Here is a 22,773-nt window from a genome sequence, read left to right on the forward strand (position 1 = left end):
TTGGCTAGTTATCGAACTTGGCCGAGGACTTATTGGCAAACAAATTTTATTCAAGTTTAGTGAAGATCTGATGAGAAATGTTCGACTTAGAGTGCGGACAAGGTTTGTGACAGAGACATGCACCAAGACCTGTATCACCGGCATCTGTATTTTCGGTAATTCAAAGGCCGTAATTCCAAAGTGCCTGGGCCAATTTGACTAGTTATTGAACTTGGCCAATGACTTATTGGCAAACAAATTTTGTTCAAGTTTAGTTAAGATTGGATGAGAAATGTCAGGCTTAAGAGTGCGGACAAGACTTGCGACACACACACGAACACACACACACACACACACAGACAGCAGTAAATTAATATATCTCCCAAACCAATATGTGGTGGGAGCTTAACAAATCAGATTAATTTCGTTAGCACAACTAGCGTGTGTAAAACATATCAATTTGCAAGTTTTGCTTTTCGGTCCTGGTAAGACCAAGTTTTCCAAAGGACACTGTTCTTTTATTGCTTTGCAAACTCAGCAAATTCTATGCCTATAAAGGACACAGTGTGGATTTCCCAATGTTTAACATTGATCATTAAAATGAACAATGGTCAATCTTGTTTTTATTTTTCCAGTATTATCATGTACATCTTTTTATGTCTTTCTCAAAAGAATGTAATCAGGCCCTGCTGTTATAAATCCTTACAGTCATGTCTCATTTTTCCAATAACCAATAGAAACAAAGTGTTTACAGTAATATATTTTCTTTTACAAATAATATTTAAAGGGTATGTGCACAGGGGGCAAGCTGGGCCGCATTATTTAGCATTCTGGAATCAAATCAAGCCTGCCGTTGACAAATCAATACATCATTGTTCTTGACATGGGTCTGGAAAACTCTCATCTTTTTATGACATGAATGGCTTTACAGTACATTCTGTCAATAAAATAAGCTTTCAAATAACACAGAAGTCTTACACAAATGTTATGGCGTAAGCTTCACTAAAAGGAAAAGATATTTCACATGCATGTGCTGTTGTTTTTTGTATGGCCAGGTGTTGTGACATTTTGTTATACTAATTATTTCTTAATCATTCTGTGCAGACATTGCTGCAATTAAACCATCACTATTGCAACAAAAAATCTGGCATCTTTTGCAACTTCCTCCATTTCTTTAATTATTAAGCTAAAGTAGAGAAAACTAGAACTATCACTAAAGGTGATGAATGTACCCCCCACATGCACTGACACAGTACATTGCAATTTGACGCACACAAGACTGCATAATTATGTGGACTGTATGTATACAGTATACTAACAAAAAACAAAGTCCCATAACTATGCAGAATATTTATCTAAAAGAATGTAACATGCACCATGCACAACTAGGGTTGGTACTGATCACTTGTGTGAAGTTTCATTAAATTGTGTGTAAGGGTTTGGTAGATTAGGCACGCACAAGATTGCATATGCAGACTGTATGTACATAGTATGTTAACAATAAACAAAGTCCCATAACTCTGCAATTTTTGTCGCTGAAAGAACCTAACATGCCCCATGCACAACTACTGTTGGTACTGATCACTTGTGTGAAGTTTCATTAAATTGTATCAAGGGGATGAGGAGAGATGGTGCGCACAAGATTGTGTCTATGTATATAGTATAGTAACAAAAAAACAAAGTCCCATAACTCTGCAAATTTTTTTTCTGAAACAACCTAACATGCCCCATGCACAACTACTGTTGTTACTGATCACTTGTGTGAAGTTTCATTTAATTGTGTCAAGGAGATGAGGAGAGATGGTGCGCACAAGATTGTGTCTATGTATATAGTATAGTAACAAAAAAAAAACAAAGTCCCATAACTCTGCAAATTTTTTTTCTAAAAGAACCTAACATGCCCCATGCACAACTACTGTTGGTACTGATCACTTGTGTGAAGTTTCATTAAATTGTGTCAAGGGGATGAGGAGAGATGGTGAGCACAAGATTGTGTCTATGTATATAGTATAGTAACAAAAAAACAAAGTCCCATAACTCTGCAAATATTTTTTCTAAAAGAACCTAACACGCCCCATGCACAACTACTGTTGGTACTGATCACTTGTGTGAAATTTCATTAAATTCTGTCAAGGGGATAAGGAGAGATGGTGCGCACAAGATTGCGTCTAGGGACAGACGGCCAGACGGACAGACAACCTGAAACCAGTATACCCCCCCCTTACAACTTTGTTGTCGGGGGGTACAATAAAAATGGCAGTAAAATAAAAGACATCACTGAATGAAGACTTCTCAACTCAATCGATGACACCAGTAACTTAATGAAAGTACTGTATTTTAAAACAATGATATTTTCTATGGCAGTGTAGTGATCAAAAAAATAAAAGCAAAAGCTTTTGCAATTCTGTCTATCAAATACTAAATGTAGTAAATTACTAAAACATGTACATTGTACTTGGTTACAAGCCACTAAGGAGCATTAAGCTATATGCTTAAATACATCAAGCATGACCAGTTGATGCTTTTAGGTAAAATAAATATATTTAAGTCTACTATTTTATGCTTTGTCAACTATGGAAAAGTAAATTGCTATATACATTTACATGTAGTATATTCCTACTGTAAGAAACCAATTCATGTAGAAGTAAGCGTATTTTAGTTTAACCCTTACCCTGCTAAATTTCTATAATGAACCTGTCCATCTTTCAATTTGGGCAGTACCATTAATTGTTATAAGGGTTGCTAACCATTTCCCCGGGCGTTAAAATATAAAACCTGTCTATATCTTTTATGATGTCACTGAGAAAAAATCTGCAGTTAGCCAATCGATTCACCAGGAACGTAGTATTTCCAAGGTTTATTTTTAGGACATACCGTGGTATTCCATCTTAACCTATTCTTCTCCGGCATTTTCGTATGCGCTCGACCTCACACAGGGTAAAAGATATATCCGTGATTTTTATTTTTTTACGTGATTTACGCATTATTTTACGCTAGTGGGAACACTGTTCTACATAGAGACAGAAACATACTTAATTTACACCATAGGGCATCCTAAGGCCAAATAAAACAAGAGGGCCATGATGGTCGTATATCGCTCACCTGTTATCATTGCACTTGAGGACAAGAAGGTCCTCAGAAAAAATATCTAAGTCCAAAGGACAGGAACAACAAAAGGAAGAAATTTAACCAAAAAGAAAAAAAATTCTTACAAGGTACAGATATGTCAAAATACACCTAAAAATTGGAGGTACCATCCATGTTGTACCACAAAAAAGTGGTCTCGGTTTTTCCCTACGGCCAATAATAAAAAAGTTACTAAAAATAAGCTATTTATAGTAATGTAAAAGGGAAGAAATTTTAAAAAAAATTATTGTAAGTGAACAAAAGAAGGATCTGCCAAATAAATCTGTTCAACAGTTGACATTAATGAAATTTCAGACCAGTATCTTTATTAGTTACGGAGATATACCCATTTTAATTTGAAAACAAGAGGGCCATGATGGCCCTATATCGCTCACCTGTTATCATTGCACTTGAGGAGAAGAAGGTCCTCAGAAAAAATATCTAAGTCCAAAGGACAGGAACAACAAAGGGAAGAAATTTAACCAAAAAGAAAAAAAAATCTTACAAGGTATAGATATGTCAAAATACACCTAAAAATTGGGAGGTACCATCTATGCTGTGTGGTCTCGGTTTTTCCGTACGGCCAATAATAAAAAAGTTACTAAAAATAAGCTATTTATAGTAACGTAAAAGGGAAGTAATTAAAAGAATACATATTGTAAGTGAACAAAAGAAGGATCTGCCAAATAAATCTGTTGACATAAATGAAATTTCAGATCAGTACCTTCATTAGTTATGGAGATATAGTAATTTTAAATTGAAATAAAGGGAGATAATTTGACATAAAATCAGTCCATAGTTATCTACCCTGATTGTCTCAGTCCAACTAATAACAATAATGAAATTTCAAATAAGTCCTTTAAGTACTTACTGATATAAATCCATTTTGATTACAATCAGGGGAGGTAATCAGATTTAAAATAACTCTGGAACCTACGATTGGATCTGATTTGTCATCGAATCCAAGATTTATTGTTGTTGAAGATATTTTGGAAGTTTGTATAAAAAAAGAGGACCATGATGGTCCTGAATCGCTCACCTCTTCCCACATGACCCAGTTTTGAGTATGACGTTGTTTTTTCTATTATTTGACATAGTGACCTAGTTTTTGAGCTCATGTGACCCAGTTTTGAACTTGACCTAGATGATATCAAGATAAACATTCAGACCAATTTTCATGAAGATCCATTGAAAAATATGGTCTCTAGAGAGGTCACAACGTTTTTTCATTATTTGACCTACTGACCTACTTTTTGAAGGCACGTGACCCACTTTCGAACTTGACCTAGATATCATCAAGATGAACATTCTGACCAATTTTTATGGAGATCCATTCACAAGTATGGCCTCTAGAGAGGTCACAATGTTTTTCTACTTTAAGACCTACTGACCTAGTTTTTGACTGCACATGGCCCTGTTTCGAACTTGACCTAGATATCATCAAGATCAACATTTAGACCAACTTTCATACAGATCCCATGAAAAATATGGCCTCTAGAGAGGTCACAAGGTTTTTCTATTATTTGACCTACTGACATAGTTTTTGATGGCACGTGACCCACTTTCAAACTTGACCTAGATATCATCAAGATGAACATTCAGACCAACTTTCATACAGATCCCATGAAAAATATGGCCTCTAGAGAGGTCACAAGGTTTTTCTATTATTTGACCTACTGACCTAGTTTTTGACGGCACGTGACCCACTTTCGAACTTGACCTAGATGTCATCAAGGTGAACATTCTGACCAATTTTCATGAAGATCTCATGAAATATATGGCCTCTAGAGAGGTCACAAGGTTTTTCTATTATTTAACCTACTGACACAGTTTTTGATGGCACGTGACCCACTTTCGAACTTGACCTAGATATCATCAAGATGAACATTCAGACCAACTTTCATACAGATCCCATGAAAAATATGGCCTCTAGAGAGGTCACAAGGTTTTTCTATTATTTGACCTACTGACCTAGTTTTTGAGGCACGTGACCCACTTTCGAACTTGACCTTGATGTCATCAAGGTGAACATTCTGACCAATTTTCATGAAGATCTCATGAAATATATGGCCTCTAGAGAGGTCACAAGGTTTTTTTATTTTTAGACCTACTGACCTAGTTTCTGACCGCACGTGACCCAGTTTCGAACTTGACTTAGATATCATCAAGATGAACATTCAGACCAACTTTCATATAGATCCCGTGAAAAATATGGCCTTTAGAGAGGTCACAAGGTTTTTCTATTATTTGACCTACTGACCTAGTTTTTGATGGCACATGACCCAGTTTCGAACTTGACCTAGATATCATCTAGGTGAACGTTCTGACAAATTTTCATGAAGATCTTTTGAAATATATGGCCTCTAGAGAGGTCACAAGGTTTTTCTATTTTTAGACCTACTGACCTAGTTTTTGATGGCACATGACCCAGTTTCGAACTTGACCTAGAAATCATCAAGGTGAACATTCTGACCAATTTTCATGAAGATCTTGTGAAATATATGGCCTCTACAGAGGTCACAAGGTTTTTCTATTTTTAGACCTACTGACCTAGTTTTTGAAGGCACGTAACCCAGTTTCGAACTTGACCTAGATATCATCAAGATGAACATTTTGACCAACTTTCATAAAGATCCCACAAAAAATGTGACCTCCAGAGTGGTCACAAGCAAAAGTTTACGGACGGAGGCACGCACGCACAGATGGACGGATGATGCGCGATCACAAAAGCTCACCTTGTCACTTTGTGACAGGTGAGCTAAAAATATTCCAATTGCAATTTCCCAGGACGCGTAAAAAAAATAGTCGAATGCATAGCTCACCGATTACACAGATGAACTACCCTGTCAGAAGCTATTTCGCTTGTAAATCAAAGGCGGAGTTTGCAGTGGCTGTTTTGCACTCAACCAATCAGAGATCATTATTTTCCAACAACCCCTAGTATTGTTTACGTAATAGATTTAATCAACATGTGACAAACATGTCTTTGATTTATGTGCTAAGTGTGTTGACCATTTATTTTCATAACACGCGGCCCATTAGATTAAACTATACAGCAGGGATCGAATTTAACGGTCGCTAACTCGCAAAATTTGAGTAAGAAAAAAAAAATGCGAGTAGAAAATCATGGCACTCGAATATTTTTGCGATCACGTTCGAAAATCGGGGAATTCGCTCAAACTGTCCTTTTCTCTTTAAAAACTCCTTTCGGGCAGTTAATTTACCGATAATCACGTGACTGCTTCTAGACGCTTGTCGCTTTATACAAAAGTAATTATCGGATATGTAAGTAAGCGTCTAGGCAATATTAAATATTGTTTTCATTTTGGACGTCTGTAATTTGCAAAATTCTGTGAAAATGGAGAGGAAATAACATGTTTCTTGGTGCAAAAAAGCCCGCGGAGCTCGAAAATGCTAGCAACACTACCAACTGTGACCTGAGAAAAACTAAAAAGATCAACATCAAGCCAAAAGTCCAAAGAATCATTGAGTACTTTGGTTTGTATCGTACTTTCAAAACCAGAAAGTCCCAAGCCTGTCCGGACTGTGAATTTTTATATGAAACCAAACAACAACAAAACAACTTGAATTTAGCACGTAAACAGCTTTTAAATAATTGCTAGTGGAACCCATCATTTTGCTAGTGGAAAAAAATGGCACTAGCAAAAATTTGCTAGTTGGAAAAAAAGTTAAATTCGATCCCTGTACAGGCTTTTGAGAAAAGCGCATGTCTCCCACAACTGCCCCTCTGAAAAATGTTAGTTTCTCTAGATGTTTTAGACGAGTGGATGCAATTAGATGGTCTGGATGAGTGGATCCAATCAGTAATTCAAGGGCCATAAATCAAAAGTGCCTGGGCGGATTTGGCTAGTTATCAGACTTGGGTAAGGTCTTATGGCCAAACACATTTTGTTCAAGTTTGGTGAAGGTCGGATGAAAAATGTTCGACTTAGAGAGCGGACAAGAGTAAACAGACGGATTTTTTCGGTAATTCAAGGGCCGTAACTCTAAAATGCCTGTACCGATTTGACTAGATATCGAACTTGGCTGAGGTGTCATGGTCAAACACATTTTGTTCAAGTTTGGTGAAGATCGGATGAGAAATGTTGAACTTAGAGTGCGGACAAGAGTAAACAGGCCAATTTTTCGATAATTCAAGGGCCGTAACTCCAAAATGCCTGGACCGATTTGGCTAGTTATCGAACTTGGCCAAGGTCTCATGGTCAAACACATTTTGTTCAAGTTTGGTGAAGATCGGATGAGAAATGTTTGATTAAGAGTGCGAACATGAGTAAAAAGGCCAATTTTTTGATAATTCAAGGGCCGTAACTCCAAAATGCCTGGACCGATTTGGCTAGTTATCAAACTTGGCCGAGGTCTCGTGGTCAAACATATTTTGTTTAAGTTTGGTGAAGATTGGATGAGAAATATTCGAATTAGAGTGCGGACAAGAGTAAAAAGACCGATTTTTGGTAATTCAAGGGCCATAACTCCAAGACGCCTGGACCGATTTGGCTAGTTATCGAACCTGGCCGAGGTCTTATGGTCAAACACATTTTGTTCAAGTTTGGTGAAAATCGGATGAGAAATGTTCGACTTAGAGTGCGGACAAGCTTTGTGACAGACACACAGACAGACACACACGCACACACACAGACTGGAGTAAATCAATATGTCTCCCACACCACTGTGTGGTGGGAGACATAATTATGACTGAAAGTAGCGGTGTTTGGAGGACAGCAACTGGACTTAATTGTGATGTTTTTTGCAGCCGTTCCTGAATTAATAAATTGTGACAATAATTAACTCGCTTTGTTATCACAATGGATGCGAAACAAAATATATTTCAAATGCCAACATTGTTCGGTCTATTTGGGGAATAAAAATTATTCAAATCAATGCAAAATTTGGACATTTTGATGTGATTATGTGGCATTTATAATACACTGTGAATTGTAAAAACTTCACATCGGAACATTTTGAAATAAAAGAAATGGATAACAAAAAGCGGAACGGTTTGAAACGGATTTCCGGATACCTGGAATGGGATAAGGTGGCATTTAAATGCGGTCAGGTGCGCGTGCTCATGCATTATTTCTGGCATAAATAAAACATGACAAGGCTCAGAAAGTATCAAAGATGTAACCGCGTCGTTGACTGGCTGAATACTGTTGCGTCTAGTTTAACAAATAATTTGATTCGCTGTCACAGTTCTTGCGAAAATCTCACAAGTACCTGAAGTAGGCGGAGCTTAAATTATGCCATTTTTTCAACAAGCTGTTGAATAATTAAGCCGTCAGCTGGCATTTACTACACAATTATTTGATCTCAATTTTTAAAAGAAAGACTCGTAAGCTGCTTGTTTATAAATATTTATAAAATGACCTGTTGCAGACTGACTTTCATCGGGCAATTTTCTACAAATTACTTTTCATCTTTATTGAGTGCTAAATAAGTATTACCCGCCGAGTTTTTATAACTTTTTTTTGTTGCTATATGTTGCAGCAAGATATAGCAGCAAAAACTAACATTCTGACCAAATTTCATTAAGATATGGTCATAAATGTAGCCTCTAGAGTGTTAACTAGCTTTTTCTTTGATTTGACCTGGTGACCTAGTTTTTGGCCCTACATGACCCAGATAACTGGACCTTGAGATCATCAAGATTAAAATTTTGACCAAGTTTCATGAAGATACAGTCATAAATGTGGCCTCTACAGTGTTAACAAGCTTTTCCTTTGATTTGACCTGGTGACCTAGTTTTTGATCCCAGATGACCCAATATCGAACTCGTCCAAGATTTTACTGAGGGTAACTTTCTGACCAAGTTTCATTAAGCTTAGGCCAAAATTGTGACCTCTAGAGGGTTAACAAGCTTTTCCTTTGATTTGTCCCGGTGACCTAGTTTTTGACCCCATAAGACCCAGATTCGAACTTACCTAAAGATCATCAAGATTAACATTCTGACTAAGTTTCATGAAGATATAGTCATAAATGTGGTCTCTAGAGTGTTAACAAGCTTTTCCTTTGATTTGACCGAGTGACCTAGTTTTTGAACCCATTTGACCCAGATTTAAACTTGACCTATATATCATCAAGATTAACATTCTGACCAAGTTTCATTAAGATATGGTCATAAATGTGGCCTCTAGAGTGTTAACTAGCTTTTCCATTTGATTTGACCTGGTGACCTAGTTTTTGACCCGACATGACCCAGATTCTAATTGGACCATGACATCATCAAGAATAACATTCTGACCAAGTTTCATTAAGATATGGTCATAAATGTGGGCTCTAGAGTGTTAACAAGCTTTTCCATTGATTTGACCTAGTGACCCAGTTTTTGACCCCATCTGACCCAGATTTGAACTTGACCTATATATCATCAAGATTAACATTCTGACCAAGTTTCATTAAGATACAGTCATAATGTGGCCTCTACAGTGTTAACAAGCTTTTTCTTTGATTTGACCTGGTGACCTAGTTTTTGACCCCAGATGACCCAATATCGAACTCGTCCAAGATTTTATTGAGGGTAACACTCTGACCAAGTTTCATGAAGATTGGGCCAAAATTGTGACCTCTAGAGTGTTAACAAGCCTTTCCTTTGATTTGACCTGGTGACCTAGTATTTGACCCCAGATGACCCAATATCGAACTCATCCAAGTTTTTATTGCGGGTAACATTCTGACCAAGGTTCATTAAGACTGTGCCAAAATTGTGACCTCTAGAGTGTTAACAGTCAAATTGTTGACGACGACGACACACAGGGCGATCACAAAAGCTCACCTTGAGCACTGTGTGCTCAGGTGAGCTAAAAATGTTATAAAAACTCGTTTAGACACGTAGCGAATTGTCAACAGTGTAAATTGCGGTAATTTGCGTGTGCGGATCAAAAATAAAGTCTGGTTGCTTGAATTTTGGCTCTTTATGGACGAACAATGTATTTTCTGTCAGATTTTTACACGTGCATTGTACCCGAGGAATTATAAAACTTGCGTGCATGTGACTTTTTACGCGTGAATTACACTGATTTTTGCGTGAATGGGAATGCTGATATATATTTCAAGTCAAGGGCCATTATTCCTATCTGGCTGTGTGCGAACCAAATTAAAATCCCTGATGCACAACTGCCCATGCTTTGTAACAATCCTGTGAGGTTTGATGACCCTGGGACAAATACTTTTTGAGATATGAACAACACAAAATCAGATGGTCAAATGGACAACCACCGCGCAAGAATATTGTCAAACAATCATCCCTGCCTTCAAGCAAATCACGTGATGATGGTACAACCATGTGATTCTAAAATGGCGACCCGAGTGGCAACGCCAGGTAAATCAAATGCTTGCCTTAATCGACAGTAAAATTGACATTTATGTCACAACCTTTAAGATCATAATGGAAGTATTTAATGTATCTATATTTTGCAGCATGCCATTCGTCAAATTCTCTTACTGTACTCAAAATACCATCAAGTAATTTCATTGTTTACATTTTTAGCAGGTGCACGTCACAACACCAGAAAAAGAAGTAAATCTAATTAATTTTACTGGTATAAATGATTTAATGAAAAATTACTGTAAACACCTAGACCATTTTATGAAGGTGGTTTGTGTTTTGATAGCAACTGTCACAGTGCCTAACTGACACCAATCACTTGTGAATCAAACACTTACTGCTGTAGTTTATGAAATACTTTCTACAAAATGATTTAAGTTCAGTTAAATTAGCAGTTTTTCCACTTTCTGTGTTATTTTTGTAGAAAAATAATATATCTTTGTAATCTAATCTAACACAATATGTTCAATGACCAGTAAAAATTCAACTTGTATTGACCAGTTGATCACTTCTGACCAATTTAGGAGTACTGATTAGGTTGTTTTTACTAAATAATAATGCCTGTATTCACCATAATTAAGTCCCGAATGCTCTAAAACAGTCATAATTTAATTGTTCATAAACTTTGCAAAATATCTTAATAGTCAGTGTTGACTTATTGACCAGTATTGACAAATCGAACAGTATTGAACAGTATTAACCGCCCATTATTGTTGTAAATTTAACACACTAGCAGTTTACAACAGATGTCAACAAATTGTCAGAGTTTTATCTTTACCTAGTTTCAAAAATTGTCAAGTTTATAATCCAATAATTTGTTTATAACAAATGTGGTCACCCTGAAATAGTGGATTGACACTTCTGTTTATGCCCAAAGATGGGGGGAGGGACACTTAAGAGTTGCGCTTATCCCTCCATTTGACAAACTCCAACACAGTGTTACTTCCCCTTATCTGTACAGTAGACACTGCCACCACGTACAAATTGGGCTGAATTTCAGCCGAGTTACATTTTTCATTATTTTAATTTTGTTGTACAAAGTGTTTCTCTCAGTAGCTAAATATTATATATTCTGTTTGTTAAACGAGCACCAAACTAAACAAGAGATCACAGAGTGATCTTGGCGCCCACCAATGTGCCATTTTTGAGTGTTCCAAATTTCAAGACTTATTGACTAGCTCAAGGTCAAATTTCATTTCCGTACACAACACTGTGCATGTGGTCCAAATTCGAAAGCTGTAGCTTGAGAAATGTGAAAGTAGGTCACTAGATCAATTTCAAGGACAAAGTTCTTTGTACACAAAACTATGCATGTGCATCAAGTTTGAAAGCTGTAGTTTGAGAATTCTGAAAGTAGGTCACTAGGTCAATCTTAAGGTCAAAGTTTATTTCGGTACACAAAACTATGCAAGTGGTCCAAATTTGAAGGCTGTAGCTTGAGAAATGTGAAAGTAGGTCACTAGGTCAAAATCAAGGTCAGATTAAACTTCAGAACACAAATCTATGCATGTGGTCCAAATTTAAAGCCTGTACCTTCAAAAATGTGAAAGTAGGTCACTAGGTCAATGTCATGGTCAAATTTTGTTTCGGTACACAATCCTATGCATGTGGTCTAAATTTGAAGCCTGTAGCTACAGAAATGTGAAAGTAGGTCACTAGGTCAATCTTAAGGTCAAAGTTCATTTCGGTACACGAAACTATGCAAGTGGTCCAAAATTGAAGGCTGTAGCTCGAGAAATGTGAAAGTAGGTCACTGGGTCAAAATCAAGGTCAAATTTTATTTCGGAACATGAAACTATGCATGTGGTCCAAATTTGAAGCCTGTACCTTCAAAAATGTGAAAGTAGGTCACTAGTCAATGTAAAGGTCAAAGTTAGTTTCAGTACACAAAACTATGCATGTGGTCCAAATTTGAAGGCTGTAGCTTGAGAAATGTGAAAGTAGGTCACTAGGTCAAAATCAAGGTGAAATTTCATTTCGGAACACGAAACTATGCATGTGGTCCAAATTTGAAACCTGTACCTTCAAAAATGTGAAAGTAGGTCACTAGGTCAATGTCAAAGTTTTTTTCAGTGCACAAAACTATGCATGTGGTCCAAATTTAAAGGCTGTAGGCTACAGAAATGTGAAAGTAGTTCACTAGATCAAAATCAAGGTCAACTCATGTCAAGGTTCATCTTGCCACTCAAAACCATACATGTGGTTAAAATTTGAATGTTGTAGGTTACTGACAAGAAGATTTTAAAAGCTTTTCCCTATATAAGTCTATATGAACCATGTGACCCCCAGGGCGGGGCCATATTTGACCCTAGGGGGATAATTTGAACAAACTTGGTAGAGAACCACTAGATGATGCTACATTACAAATGCCAAAGCCCTAGGCATTCTGGTTTGGACAAGAAGATTTTCAAAGTTTTTCCCTTTATAAGTCTATGTAAACCATGTGACCCCAAGGGCGGGGCCATATTTGACCCTAGGGGGATAATTTGAACAATCTTAGTAGAAGACCACTAGATGATGTCACATACAAAATATCAAAGCCCTAGGCCCTGTGGTTTTGGACAAGAGGTTTTTCAAAGTTTTTCCCTATATACCGTATTTTCCCGTATTAACGCCCCCGGGGGCGTTACATTTTCCAAAGAGGGGGCATTCATTTGAGGTAAAAAAATAAAAAATTAAAATTTTTACAAAACTTAAAAACATCATTCAAACTAGCTGTAAAGTGTTTCTGTGTTGTTTAATCCCCCCAAAACGTAATTATTTGGCATCCAATTTAATGCAGTGTGTCTGTTATGAATTTAAATACGGTACCTCGTGTATTCCATGTCTGGCTTTTTGACACGCTTGCAACATTACACATTACGTCATGACCCAAACAGCTGTGTACTCCGATAACATTTTCCTTAGTACATGCGGGTAGCTAATAGCGCAATACACAATGTCAATTGCCGTATTTTGGTGTGTATAGGTCGCACTTTTTCTACCCATTCTGCTGCCTGAAAAAGTTCCTGCGACCTATACGACAGAACATTGCCAGCAGTTTTTTTTTTCGGGCCAATTTTCTGACCGGAGCTCTCGCAAAATTACGTGTATCTGTTACGAACGAACAAAATGGATAAAAAATATCAATATCGGCGGCTTTGCAACCAATAGCGGTTACTTTCAATAAAATATATCGTATATAACCCATACAGACTATTAAATTTACGAATGACTTTAATTCAAAGATGTTTTTGCAGTCTAAATTACGTTTGTTTCTACTTTCGTTTTACTGGACGCCATTGACATGTACTCCGGGTTAGATAAAATCTGGACAGATCCGTCCTCCATTCCAAACATTGTTTATACTAATTCTTAGCGTATTAAAAAACTTGAAAGATAATTTTTTACTTTTGATTTTTAAATAAAAGAAAAAAGTCCAAAAAGAGATATTTTGTTAATCTTTTTACTCAGAATCAAAAGAACGCGGTTAATTACATGACGCGGAAAGGTGTTATAATTGCTGTGCAAACAATTCACACTTAAACTTGCATGATAACAGAATGTAAACGCAAACCGTCTGCTGCCAATTAGTGTCAAAAAGCCGCTTTTCTTTGATATAATCTGTTACCGATACTACTGTTGGTACGAAACGCTTGGGAACGAAAACAACACTGTCCGATTTCAACCAATCAGGTTCTGATAATAATTCAGTCCGCGGCATCAATATGGCCGCCGCCATAACTTTTTTGCCGGTAAATATAAATATTGGTGGGGAAAAAATCCGAAATTTAACTGCGACTAATACGCTAGAAGTTAAATTTTCCGACCATTGGTGGGGAAAAAATCCGAAATTTAACTGCGACTAATACGCTAGAAGTTAAATTTTCCGACCATTTCCAGAGCAAAAATTAGATGCGGACTATACATTACCGCGACCAATACACACCAAAATACGGTGTTTGACACGCTGCTGTGCCTGCTTTTAAATTAAAAGTTCTTAAAACTGCCGAAGAAAAGGGTAAACACATTGCCGCAAGTTTGTTTAAAGTCGGCAGGAAACGTGTGCAGGAGTGGTGTAAAAACAAATAAAAAATGTATTTACCGTTTAATTTTCTGTTTGATGATTGGAGGCGTACCGTACTTAGTACAAATGTTTTGGACTTACGGTACATGGACTGTTTAAAAGTGTGTTTAAGATTTAATACATTGGACTTTAGTACTGTAAATTACTTATCACATGGACTTATAAAAATGAGGTAGGTGATTTTTTTCCTGTCCTTGTTGACTTTTTTCCCTCCAAAATGGGTGGGGGGCGTTAATTAGAAGGGGGGCCTTAATTCGGGAAAATACGGTAAGTCTATATAAACCATGTGACCCCCGGGGCGGGGCCATATTAGACCCCAGGGAAATAATTTGAATCATCTTGGTAGAGGACCACTAGATGATGCTTCATACCAAAATATCAAAGCCCTAGGCTCTGTGGTTTTGGACAAGAAGATTTTCAAAGTTTTTCCCTATATAAATCTATGTAAATTATAGAAATAAACAAAGGGCCATAACTCACTAAACAAGAGCTGTCGGAGGACAGCAACGCTCGACTATTCAACAGCCTTGTCAACTGAATGAATACAAAAGTTGAAAAAGGGGCATAATTTTGTAAAATGCAAAAAGAGGTATTGAACCTCTGTACTGCATGTCATATCATGACAGTGAACAAGTGTGTGAAGTTTCAATCCTTTCCAATTTGTGGATACTGAGATACCAGCTTACATACAAAAACTTAACCCAAACAGCTAAGTCAAAGGGGCATAATTTTGTAAAAATGCCAAGTAGAGTTATGGGACCTTCACAGTGCATGTTAGAGCATAACAGTGAACAAGTGTGTGAAGTTTCAATCCATTCCAATAAGTGGATACTGAGAGATCAGATTACATACAAAAATTTAACCAAAAACTGCTAAGTCGAAAAAGGGGCATAATTTTGAAAAAAAAAGAGTAGAGTTATGGGACTTGCTTAGTGCATGTCAGATCATGACAGTGAACAAGTATGTGAAGTTTCAATCCATTCCCATTAGTAAGTACTGAGATACCAGCTTACATACAAAACCTTAACCAAAAATTTCTAAGTCGAAAAAGGGGCATAATTTTGTAAAAAAGCAAAATAGAGTTATGAAACCTGTGCAATGTAGGTCAGTTCATCACAGTGAGTAAGTGTGTGAAGTTTCAATCCATTCCCACAAGTGGTTACTGAGTTACCAGCTTACATACAAAACCTTAACCAGAAATTTCTAAGTCGAAAAAGGGGCATAATTTTGTAAAAAAGCAAAATAGAGTTATGGAACCTGTGCAATGTAAGTCAGTTTGTCACAGTGAATAAGTGTGTGAAGTTTCAATCCATTCCCACAAGTGGTTACTGAGATACCAGCTTACATACAAAACCTTAACCAAAATTGGGACGCGGACGCGGACGCCGACGCATGGGCGAGGCCAATAGCTCTACTATTCTATGAATAGTCGAGCTAAAAATTGTGGAACCAATCTGATTTTCAGGGGGACACAACTAGGGTACCAATGCATCATTCTGACAAAGTTTGGTCAAAATCCCCCTGGTAGTTTCTGAGGAGATGAGATAACGAGAAATTGTTAACGGACGGAAGGATGGACAGAAGGACGACAGACCACGGACGCAGAGTGATTTGAATAGCCCACCATCTGATGATGGTGGGCTAAAAATAATGCAGTAATATACAATAGGTATGTTGCTGACCTGTTTATCTAGTCACTAATTAGCTGTCATGATCAATAATCCCACTTTACTATTCTTAATACTGGAACATAATAACTTTATTATAAAATTAAGTAATGCAAACAAAGTATTCAACTGACCAGTATTGACCACTTCATGTAGTGATAAGGGATATTGCATAGGAACAAAATTTGAATTGACCAGTACTGTTCATTTCAATGACTGTAATTAATTTAACATAAAGGCTACTGTAAAAAGATTTAAATAAGCATTGAATAGACTAGTACTGACCAGTCTAAGTATATTGTCCAAAATTGGGGACAGGTACCCATACCCTCAGTCAGGAAGGGGAATTTTTCGACATTTTTAAGGTATTGGACCCCTAATAGTAATGTTTAAGAATTGGCATTTGTTTGGTATATTCTTAAGTTGACCATGTTTCGCACTGTGTTGCAAATTTTAAACAACTTTTACCGTGCTGTTTTTTGTAAATTTTGTATAATTTATGGTATTTCCCCAAGCTCAAGTAGAGACAAATTTCAATGTGATGGCCGCTATCTAAAACGTCTGCAGAGAATTCATTACAGCATTAATTTTGATAAAAGAAACATCAAACTATTGTTAAACAATTATAAAACACAAAATAAAACTGTATATATCATTTTTTCTAGGGTGCTTCAAGTAAACAGATTTAATGAGACAGAATTCTAACTCCAACATTGAAAAATTAAGGTCGAATCCTGTGGGTCTGTTTTGAATTTTGCTCACTTCATTCAAAAATAACCTTGGGGCAGAATTAAAACCTACCTGCGTTTCTTCCACAATATGTAATCTAAAGAATGAAGGCAAAATAGAGAACTTTTACTGCATGTAACTCAGTATTTTTAAAGATGTCTAACTCTACCCCTCCTGATTCAGAGGTAAATTCACTTTGAACAGCAAGAAATCGCTTTTAAAATGAAAATTTTTCACTTTTGTACAATACATCCATAATAAGTCTTGAAAGAAGTAAAAAGTTACTAGAAAAAAGGAAAATATGGAGAAAAAAATGTTGGTCCCAGTGGGGTTTGAACCTACGCCTCCCTGAAAATTGCAGTCAAAGTAGGTTTATGGTAGGAATTGAATACTCTTCAAAAAGGAGGTACTCTATTACGGGTCCAATACCTTAATACTGTTTTCAATCATTCCTAACTAATGTGACAATATTGCAACAGTTATCTTCCTTAGAGGCACTATATAATATTAAAAGAAAGAGTTCATATCTATTTGTGTCAAACAACCTATCTTCAGGGGAATTTTCTTCTGAGAAAGGGGAAAAAACATATTATTTTAGGAGGGGAATGGTACCCATATCCGGCCCCAAAAATGGCCAAACGAGTGCCCTGATAACTATAACAGCCTGTGCTTATCTGTTAATGTACATTATGTAAAAGTGTTGAATATACAAGTATTGACCAACCAGAGTGACCATAGTATTGAATTGACCAGTATTGACCGGTTTTAACCGGTATTGACCACCGGCTTTTTGCCAACATTGATTTACATAAATGTGTCTTCAAAACATGTTAATCATTTGTTAGCTATATAGTACAATGTTAAGCAACTAATCTCAACAAGAGCACCGCCTTGCGGGTGCTGACGCTCATCTGATTTTTTTTGTGTAATAGAAATATTGTCCTACCCATGATTTTCTAAGTCTAAAAAGGGCCATCATTCTTGCAAAAAGCAGGAGAGTTATGTTTCTTGATGTACAGTGTCCACTTATGATGGTGAAAAACTGTTGCAAGTTTTAAAGCAATAGCTTTGATAGTTTATGAGAAAAGTTGACTTAAACATAATACTCAACCAAGAAAATGATTTTCTAAGTCCAAAAGGGGCAATAATTATTGCAAAAATCAGGATGGAGTTACGCTGCTTGCTGTACAGGGTCAGCTTATGATGGTGAACAAGTGTTGCAAGTTTCAAAGCAATAGCTTTGATAGTTTAAGAGAAAAAGTTGACCTAAACATAAAACTTAACCAAGAAATCTGATATTTTCTAAGTCCAAAAGGGGCCATAAATCTTGCAAAAAGCAGGATGGAGTTATGTTTCTTGCTGTACAGGGTCAACTTATGATGGTGAACAAGTGTTGCAAGTTTTAAAGCAATAGCTTTGATAGTTTAGGATAAAAGCTGACCTAAACATAAAACTTAACCAAGAAAACTGATTTTCTAAGTCCAAAAGGGGCAATAAATCTTGCAAAAAGCAAGATGGAGTTATGTTTCTTGCTGTACAGGGTCAGCTTATGATGGTGAACAAGTATTCCAAGTTTCAAAGCAATAGCTTTGACAGTTTGGGAGAAAAGTTGACCTAAACATAAAACTTAACCAAGAAATCTGATATTTTCTAAGTACAAAAGGGGCCATAAATCTTGCAAAAAGCAAGATGGAGTTATGTTTCTTGCTATACAGGGTCAGCTTATGATGGTGAACAAGTATTCCAAGTTTCAAAGCAATAGCTTTGATAGTTTAGGAGAAAAGCTGACCTAAACATAAAACTTAACCAGGCAACGCCGACGCAGACGCAGACGCCGACGCCGACGCCGACGCCGACGCCGACAACCGCTCAAGTGATGACAATAACTCATCATTTTTTTTCAAAAAATCAGATGAGCTAAAAATGACTTCAAAACACAGCAGTAGTAGTGGAATTAAGTCCAAGTTGCTTTAACATTAGTCCAAATAATTGGACGTCAGAACTGATTCTGAGATATTTCTCTTTATGTCAAAACCAGTAAAGACCTTTTCTGTGGTGAAATTGATTTTGGGTAAAAACACGATCAGGCAATATACTTGAACGATGAAACTGTAAAACAAAATAAAACTGAATCATTTTATGGTTTAAACACAACGTGAAAACACGCTAATAAAGCGTAAACACTAAATGTTTCATTTGGCCACTTCTCTGTATTTATATGTCCGCCATATACTCAGTACAGCTGACAGTGCGGTTGGTTGTTATCGATCACGTGACATGAAGGGGAGGCACGTAAAATGTGTGTTAACTTTAGGGTGCGTTGTTTAAAACAGCGACAAACTCGTGTTTTGCGTATATTCACATAAACATCAACTGAATGGAAGGAAAAAGTGGATATTCTTTCCAGGTATCTTAAAATTTAAACAAGAACAAAATTTCACTAATATTTTTGTTTTTTAACAGTTAAAATGCGATTTAAAAATCACCGCGTAAAATCGTCGCGGAAGGTCCACCACAGAAAAGGTCCTTCCTATGTTGTATGACACGTTGAGGAGAGATTTTGACCTGTGCAAAAATTATCACAATATTGCGACTCTGACTACTTTAACATGTAATATTAAATCAACTTGGACTTAATTCCACTACTCCTGTTTTTGGAAATATATGCATAGGTATTCTCCAGTCAAAATAATAGGCCATTTCGGGACAGCGTGATAACTTTTGACTGTCACTGTCTCCGTCACGTCCAAACTTATTCTGCTTATTTCTGTTAGGAAATCCCCAATTGCAATCCGTTGGGAACATTTTCTGGTACATGTACAAAGTTTTTGTAATGATTACATCTCTGAAAATGAATTTATGTTGACATTAAAGCATAAACTTGCCTCGCTGGCATTTTATGAATGTATATTTTGTGTTTTGTTTCTGCAATTAAATGAAATCGGCAGTCTGTTGTTTATTGAAACCGGTGTCAGGATAGGTATCTCCTCGCACCTGTCACATATTTTCGAAGATTTAAGTCTCTTATTTAAAATTATGAATTAAATTCAACCTAGTTGAAGTTTCTACATGAATATTAATGTTTAACTTATTAAAGCAAGTAAGTCTGACCAGTAATATTATGATCTTTTTTGATTTTTTAATGTCTCCGTTTTCCTAACAGTAAAATGCAGATACGGGTAAGGCTTAGAGGGATAACAACTATAAAATATCAGATCATAAAATAAGTCATCCCGATAAGCCAAATGAGTAAGGCTAAGGTATATTCTCTTGAATACTGCTGGTGGGGCAGAGTGCATAATATAATAATAAATAAAAAATAGCATATGCTGGCTGCTAATTGTTTTACAGGCATTTGACCTATACATGAGCTTGGTAAAACTAAAGGTGTGCGAAATACCACATTAATTCATCTTCAAACACAAGCTTTTAAGGAAATACAATATACACAGTTGATCACACAAATATCCACATAATCCACTGAATATACCTTTTAAATGAGGTAATGCTTGCAATTCTGGAGCATTTTTAGTTCTGTAATGAGATGAACCCTGAGATCTTTTTTGCTTCTTTGACTTAATTGAAGCTTTATTCACAAATGGGTCAATTCTCTCTGGGATCCCTGACTTTGAAGTCATTGTTGTCTCTGTTTTCAGGACTCAAACAGTCCTTGTAAAAGGGAAAATAACAGCCCCTCGAACTCTCAGAACATGGTTATCGTCTCATGTTTGACAAATCCGTAGAAACCATTTCACAAGTTCCTTGGAGTCTTTTACGTGTTTCTGGGGTTAGAACGCTGAACTGCTAGTTTGGATAGTATTGACGCGACAAGTTTACTAAATCCAGACTGAATAAATGGACAAAATGTGCATATAAAATGTGTTTTTCTTCGATTTTCTCCTGTTTTAGGTTGCTAGTTCGGTTGTGCTCTCTTTTGAAATCTCGTCATGTGATATTTCTACGAGGAATTACGAGAAATATAATATGACCTCGTTTGACTTTTATGAACAGTTCTAAGATATAATCGAGTAGTACTCCAGCAGTCAACACTGTTTTGGATATCTTTATACGTAGACGAAATACAAGCCCTTAGGGTGTTTCTCTTCTACATGTAAGACGTTTAAGAACAATGGCAGTTGAAACATATAAAATAATATGAAATTAGGCGCTGCCTATCTGACGGGAAAACCTAGTCATACGGATTCTTTCTTTTTTTCTGCATAAATTGTTCTTTCTGATATTTTCAGTTTTGACAGTAAGCCTGATGGTTTTGCTCTTGTTATAAAAATAACAAAGAAAAATGTTTTGAAATGTTTTGTTTAAATGAACGTAGATCTAATCATTTCTTCAAATGTGTCAAGACTAGACAGACAATGGAAAATAGTGTTCATGAGTTAAAGATAATAGTGATATTTGGATGCACTGAATCTAGTCCCAAAATGCACCCATACAGGTACTGATGATAAACCCTGACAGAAAACGAGTTTTTTTTTACCTGTAACTTGTTTTTATTTCTGCAAATTGTTATCAATGGTTGGTATCAAAATAATGCTTAACATTTGCTGAAAACTTTACATAATTCAAATTTATATTTAGTAAGCAAACTCACACGAAGTGAGGGCCTGAAATGGGTATGTAAAATGGAGACTGTACGAACTTTGATAGATTAGACCACTTTGTCATTTACAAAATTTTCCTCATAGTATTATATATGCTGCAATAGTCATTCTGGATCAAATAATGAAAAGTGACCCAATGTCAGGCCTTTATGTGTTGACAGTGAGCATGCGTAAAAACACCCTCTTCCCCAGTAGTTTTGGATAAATATCTTATTATACAGATAAATGTAAGTAATTTATTTATACAGCATATTACCGATTTTGTTTTTGTTTACACCAGTTGCTGTTGTATTAGTGGTTGCTATTAGACGGTGTGTTCAATTGTATAAATAACCGATTGCAATTAAATAATTCCAAGGTGGTCGACTTTATCATCTGTCCGGGTTTATCATCAGTAATAGTAGGCCACCAATTACATATGTACTTTTTCTGATATTCTTTTGTAGTATAGATACCGGAACTAATATAATCCTGCTACCCGAAACACTGACTATTTCAATTCTTTTAAATGTCATTATTGTCAAATGACACTATGTTATACATTTGAGAACGACAAACAACCATTTACATGTAAAATTCTTATTTCAAACTCATTCTAAAAAGTTCTTGACCAGAATTTTATCTATAACACAAACACTCTTGGTCGAAATTCAAGAAATCCAATTTAATTTACCTTACTCCTTACAGTCTGGGGCCATTTTTTGAATATAATTAAATTATAAGGTTAAATTCTTAGCTTGATAGAGATCGTAGTTGGGGCCTCTCGAGTTTATTTTTTGAAAAAGTAGTTGCAATGTATGTAAAAGACTGTGGAAGGGAGGGGAGATAAGCAATATCGACATATGCTTTTCCATGCCTTCGATTTTTTGTTCAAAATTTACAGACAGAACAGTGGTTAACTATACACATTATTGATTTCTGTTCCAATAATTGCAAAAAAGAATTGTGATAAATATCAATAAAAAAAAATAAAATTGGGCCTAAGCAAAAAAAAAATAAAATATTTCAAGCATCTGACGAGATTCGAACTCGGACCTCGCGCATGGAAAATATGTGCGCTAACCACTGGACCACGGTGAATTATGACACATGGCCATGATAAAATTATGTATATAAATAAATTTTGTCAGGGCTGCGTGTCTAAATCATTGGCTTTTCTACATTAAAAAAGAATAAATAAACGATGATTTTCTTATTCAAACAGTGCTCTAATGTAGCCTACATTATTATTCAAAACTGGAAACA

At 36.2% G+C, this 22,773-nt stretch overlaps 1 protein-coding gene across 2 annotated transcripts in view; it reads right to left on the minus strand.

The window, feature by feature from the left end:
- LOC123530532 (serine/threonine-protein phosphatase 2A 56 kDa regulatory subunit epsilon isoform-like) overlaps positions 1–20,862 on the minus strand; it is a 65,032-nt gene extending 44,170 nt beyond the window's left edge. For both annotated transcript variants that reach the window (XM_045311315.2, XM_045311308.2), the window contains exon 1: positions 20,400–20,862. In XM_045311315.2, coding sequence (XP_045167250.1) covers positions 20,400–20,547 — 148 coding nt within the window. In that variant the 5' untranslated portion in view covers positions 20,548–20,862. The remainder of the gene's footprint in view (positions 1–20,399) is intronic.
- Positions 20,863–22,773: the final 1,911 nt, after the last annotated feature.

This window comes from Mercenaria mercenaria, chromosome 1 (assembly GCF_021730395.1).
Source record: "Mercenaria mercenaria strain notata chromosome 1, MADL_Memer_1, whole genome shotgun sequence".
NCBI classification, from domain to species: Eukaryota; Metazoa; Mollusca; class Bivalvia; order Venerida; family Veneridae; genus Mercenaria; species Mercenaria mercenaria.